Source organism: Neospora caninum, chromosome XII (assembly GCF_000208865.1).
Source record: "Neospora caninum Liverpool complete genome, chromosome XII".
NCBI lineage: Eukaryota > Apicomplexa > Conoidasida > Eucoccidiorida > Sarcocystidae > Neospora > Neospora caninum.
The window spans coordinates 864,583-869,894 of NC_018398.1; the positions used below are offsets into that span (position 1 = coordinate 864,583).

At 57.6% G+C, this 5,312-nt stretch overlaps 1 protein-coding gene across 1 annotated transcript; it reads left to right on the plus strand.

Moving 5' to 3' along the window:
- Window positions 1–648: 648 nt before the first annotated feature.
- NCLIV_061360 (conserved hypothetical protein) lies at window positions 649–5,074 on the plus strand (the record flags this gene model as incomplete). The annotated part of the gene is made up of 4 exons (XM_003885688.1): window positions 649–873; window positions 1,404–1,600; window positions 2,029–2,104; window positions 2,417–5,074. 4 exons carry the CDS (start codon window positions 649–651, stop codon window positions 5,072–5,074), a joined length of 3,156 nt encoding a protein of 1,051 aa, XP_003885737.1.
- Between the last annotated feature and the right edge of the window lie 238 nt (window positions 5,075–5,312).

A 5,312-nucleotide genomic window follows, 5' to 3' on the forward strand; every position in this document is an offset into this window, starting at 1 on the left:
CGATTCAGGCACCGCTGCATTCGTGGTTTTTTAACGACAGCGATAGGAACGCTTGTGGCCCCCGTGTGTACTTTAACGGCATCCGCCAAGAAACAGGCAACAAGAAGACAAAAAGGTTCTGATCAGCGGAGAGGCAACAGTCCCCGCAGCTGCTGCGTCGGTGTGTAGTTGTATCGAAAGGCCTTTCCCTCAGTCAGGTTGGGTTGCCTCCCAGCCGGATGCCTCGACGCCGGATAGCATGTGCAGGCACCCAAAGATATTCAGTGGGTCACGGAACTTGATCGGCTTCGAACTCTGAGGGCGATCCCCGTGCCCAGCAACAGAACAGCGCACCTGCATTGCGAACTATGCGCCAGGCGTGACAAGATCGAGAGCGTGCGTCCCTCAACACACGCGGACATTCTACGAGAGGAGGTTGTCCAGGCTGTCCTTGACGACGGCTCGAATGCCCCGTGGGCTGTCAGAGCGCGCGGTCTTTCCGTTGTGTCTGAGGGGAAGGCGTGCTTCAGCCTAAAACACACCGCGACCTTGAGGAGGCACTGGCGATACCTTGCGAGCAGCATTTCGCACAGAACCAGTTTTCCCCTTACCACATGCCAGCGGTGAACGGCGATGCCGCCATCATCGCTAGCGGGGCGTAGTCGCCTCATGAGCGGTAAAGGGGAGGCGCTGGCGAATCAGTCAGGGAACCTTGGCGCTCGGCAACCTCCCTTCACTCCGAACCTGGTCAAAGACAGAGTTCAGTCCGCTGGAGCTGATCCAGCACGAGGCTCGCGGGCCCCGCCCCGCCCGGGGGCGAACCGCGGAGCCGTCGACTCGGACGCAACTCGATTCCAGTGTGCTCAGACGCCGAGGAAACTCCAGTTTTTCAAGGTACGATGTCGGTTTCGTACGGCGACGACGTTGGGTTCGCAGGGGAGTTTGACACGTGTGCGTGGCATTTGAGCCGCTCAAGTGTTTCTGAACGCTTCGCTGTAGGGAGAACATTGTAGGGCTCTACAGCGTTGTGCGGGGCAGTGGAGGTGACGTGGCGAGCAAAAACACTGAAGCGCGTCCATGGTCTCCTGCGATGGGATAGGCGCCAGGAGTGCGGCCCCGGGTCCTCGAGCCGACGTAATCGTGGTATTGTGCAGTATTCGCGGGGACAAATGTTAGGGGAATCGTGTTGCGTCTCCGCAACGAACGCGTCCTTGCTTCTTCGTTTCTGCCCACCGCAGTTCTTGACCAGAATAACTGTCTACGGAGTAACAAACAAGACGACACATCTTTTGGCGACCAAAGGCTTTGGTGCGCACAACATAGCCAGCGACGCGTGTTTTGCTTCACGTCTAGATGCAGAGAACGGGCGGGGACGGTTCGGCGTCTATGGCGTAAGATTTATGTTTCTGCTGTATTGTGCTCAGACCAAAATCTGCCCCTGGTACCACAAAGGCGGCTGCGACAGGGGACTCGCCTGTCAGTTTGCTCACGGCTTGTCGGAGCTACGAGAGTGTCCAGATCTCCGGAAGACGTCCCTGTGCCCAAACGTAAAGCGAGGAGGATCGTGCACAATTCCGGGTTGCCACTACGCCCATCGCGTCCACGAGTTGCGAGCGACGGGGTACGTTGAGGAGGGACACTGGCTGTTTGTCTGGCGTGGGGTGGTTACGAGTGCATGGTGGCATCAAGCCGGCAGGGGCGTTGCGTGACTGTTGAGAGGATTGTCTACAACGGCCTAGAACGAAAACGGATCCACGGGTCCGGCGAGGCAGAGTCGCAGCCAAAAGCCAGTCCCCACGTGGACAGCGAATCGAATCAGCCGCAGAGGCAAAAAGCGAGCGTCACAACTACGTGTGTGGGCGTCCACCTCAGAGCCTCTCCTGAGGTGTACGGGCACACCGAAACTCGTGCGTTTTCTTCTTCCTTTGCCTCTCCCGGTTGTGTGTAGGGAGTATGTTTGGCGACGCTGCACGATCCCTCATGTAGCATTCACCACAAGGGGGCGAGTGGTAGGATTCCTGTTTCTGATATGATGGCGTGTGTTCTCAGGCAACTGTACAAAACAGCGCTATGCGTGAGATGGCAAATGGGCCGATGCAATGCAGGAAGTCTCTGCAGGCATGCGGTAAGGCCGTTGCTGTTAGGCTGAGAAGTGCTTCTGTAGCAGCCAACGAGTCGCTCGTTTTCACTGTCGGTTAGGCTGTCAGTGCGGTTTTCTCGGGTGCTTGGAGGGTCAGCAAAGCCGGGCTCTCTGTGTAGCTCAGTGAGAAACAACCTTTCTCTTCTTGACCGGCAACTTACAGAAACGCAGGTTTCTTCGCTTTAAGTGGTGGGAAGATCCACTTCCAAATGTCGCAGAGCGAGGTTCTCGACTTCCTCGCTCGTCGAGAATTGGAAGAATGGACGTCTTCGCTGTTGTGCGTTTGTTTGTCCACAGCACGGGAGAAGTGAAATGAGAAATGGCCGCGGTTTGCCGCCGCCAGGTGGGTCACCTGATGACAACCTGCCTCCACTCCTCGTGGACTCGCGCTCTCCGTCTTTGTCGGCAAGCGGGGGCACCCGCTCGCGAACGAGTGCACCTGTAACGTTTTTTCAGGCTACTCGACAGAGACAGTCACACGCGCCTGCGGAACCAGAGCCGTTCAGGCAACTCGTTTGCGTACCTGGCGAGCAATCAGTTTCCGCACCGGTAGGACACGAGGCGTCGCCAACCTCGCTGCTCCTCTCCAAATTGATCGCTCCAAGTTCGCAGGCACTGTCACCGGTCGACGAGCAGCGCCGAGACGGACTGTTACAAGATGCTGGCCCCGAAGAGCATCTGCAGATCCAGATGCAGAGAGCCAACCGGCTAGGCTTGTTTCCACCCCAGGCGAAAGGAGAAACCTCCGACGTTTTGCGTGGTCAGTCTGCAGCGGCTTTCCTGCAGCTGAACTCGCTTCGAAGGCTGACGCAAAACGAGCTCATGGCCGGTCCATCGCATGGCCACGAGGGCACTTTCGGTACCTCGCGGGGCGAGAGGAGCGTTCACGAACGACCGTGTGGAGGCGCTGCTGGCCCAGCGGTCGAAAGCCTTCCTGGACCGCCGGGCAGCGGGGGATTCGCGCGTCTGCCGCTGCTGGGCCAGGCGTCGGATGACACAGGCCAGTACCCGCAAGTAGCCCCCGAGCACGTCATGGCTGGCCGGGAAAAGACGCTCCGGGAAATATTCTCGCCTTTCTCTTTAGTGGAGCTCGACTCGGCAGTCCTGCAGACGAGATGGAATGTCTCCTTGCTACTTCCCGATGCTTTTGTCTCGTCGCGGCAGGCCTTGTCATCGCCGCAGACCAGAGGGTCTGGATGTCAGCGCCGCGAAACTGAGAACTGCAGGCGAGGGAGTGGTTCCATTGGCGTCAAGGAGACCCGAGACGGTTCGGTGCTGCCGCTGCAGGCAAACGAGCTGGGTTCTGGAGCTTCGGCGGGACAGGGAGGAAGCACGGTGCCCACTTGTTCGAAGGCAAGTCGTTCTGCCCAGACTGGTCTCGGACCGCGTGCGCTGGATAACGCGTACTCGCGCACAGACACACTGCAGTCTGGAGACTCACGGGGTCAGCTTGGGGATCCCGTGGAAACGCGCAGCGACCGCGCAAGCTGCGATGCTCCACTCGCTTCTGGACAGCGTGGGACGCCCGACACCGGCGACGTAGGTAGCTCCTCTGGTGTCTCAGACCTTTGTGTCTCTGGATGTCCCACAGACGTGCTTGCAATGCACGGTGGCTGCAGGCGGGCGTCGTCGGGGGCTTCCACGATTGACACAACGCCTCGTAGTATGGACGCACTGAGTGGCCTTTTGTGCTCCCTCAGTCTCAGCCCTTACTCGCCGTCCGTCGCCGCTGGAGCGGGAAGCCACGCCCATGTGGGTCGGAGGAGCACATTCGACACATCTGTGGACAGTGTTGTTTCAGGCGCGCTCAACGAGTGGTGCACATTGTCCTCGGAGGACAGTCAGGAGCTGTCCCAAGAAGGTGTGACTGATATGCTTGCGGCACGTGGGTCCATTCCGGGAAGGCATCCCAGCGCAGGAACATGTTGTGACGGCCAAAGCATTAGGCCATTCAGCGACCACGTTGACGTGGCGTTCGGGTGCGCGCCCAATATGCCAGTCGCCTTGAGTCTTCCTGGTGTTTGTGGATCCGAAGTACATGCAGGAGGGCTGCGGGGCGGTACACAGTCCCAATCTGTTGGGAACAGGGCACAGGAGCAGGTGCGCGTCGCGGACGACCCCGATGATCACGGTCTACAGAACGTTAACGTCCGTGAGAGCGTTCCGGGATTACCGAGTCATTGTGGTTGGGGGGACCAGCACCACAGCGAGGATTTTGGGGTTGGTAACGGCAAACGGAGAAACGTGGAAAAAAACGCGAGAAGCAACGAACTTAAAAAGTGTGAGCACGACGCTCTGAACCAATCAGATATGTGGGAACGTGGGCCAGTTGTCCAGCTGCTTCCCCACGCAGCAGATGCATTGCCAGAAAGCGCTCCTTTGTGTAAAGGACAGACTTTAAGTTTCAGCGTGCCCCGACAGCCAATGGTACAGCGTGTAGCTGGCGATTTAAAGGGCCGTCTAGCTTCTGAGCGACAGGCCGCTGGAGATTTTAACGCTAAGGACGAATCCACTGTCTATCAGGAGTTGGGCGACAGGAGCTTTATGGCTGATGAAGATGTCCGGGGAACCGTGTCGGTGGTGAGAAAAGGACGCGCTTGTACCCCGTATTCTCAACTGGCGGCAACTTCTTCAGATGGCCAGAGGCCTTCAAAAGGTGCAGGCGTCAACGGCACGAATTTGGACTTCCCGACGCCAGAAATGGTTACAGATGAACAGCACGACAATTCGTCGCTTTTCTCGGAGATCGAGGCCTTCCGTCGAACGTGTTGTGATAGCGGTGCTAGCGTTAGCACTTGTTGCAGTCGCAGAGAGCCTGGTGACAACCCGATGGGGAACTCTATGAAAGGAGAACAAAGTGATATCGGCGGATGTCGACTCTCAACTGATAATAGCCACTGTTCTATTTTGTTCAACGGACCGGATCTCTTCCGGGCGTCGTGGGATTCACCGTGAGAAGGAAATTGAGGCGACAGACAAATTGAGGCGTTTCGGTTGGCGAGGGGAAGGTTTGTAGTTCATGAGCGGAGTATGTGGTAAAGGCACAAAATCTGCGCTTGTTCCAGAAAGGGCGATTGGTGTGTCCCAGGTTTTACAGATGGGATGATACCAGTAATGCTACGCATATTTATGCAGACGTAGCACTATTTGTCGGGGTGCTGTGCTTCGACGTTTCCTCTGCTGAGGTAAGAAC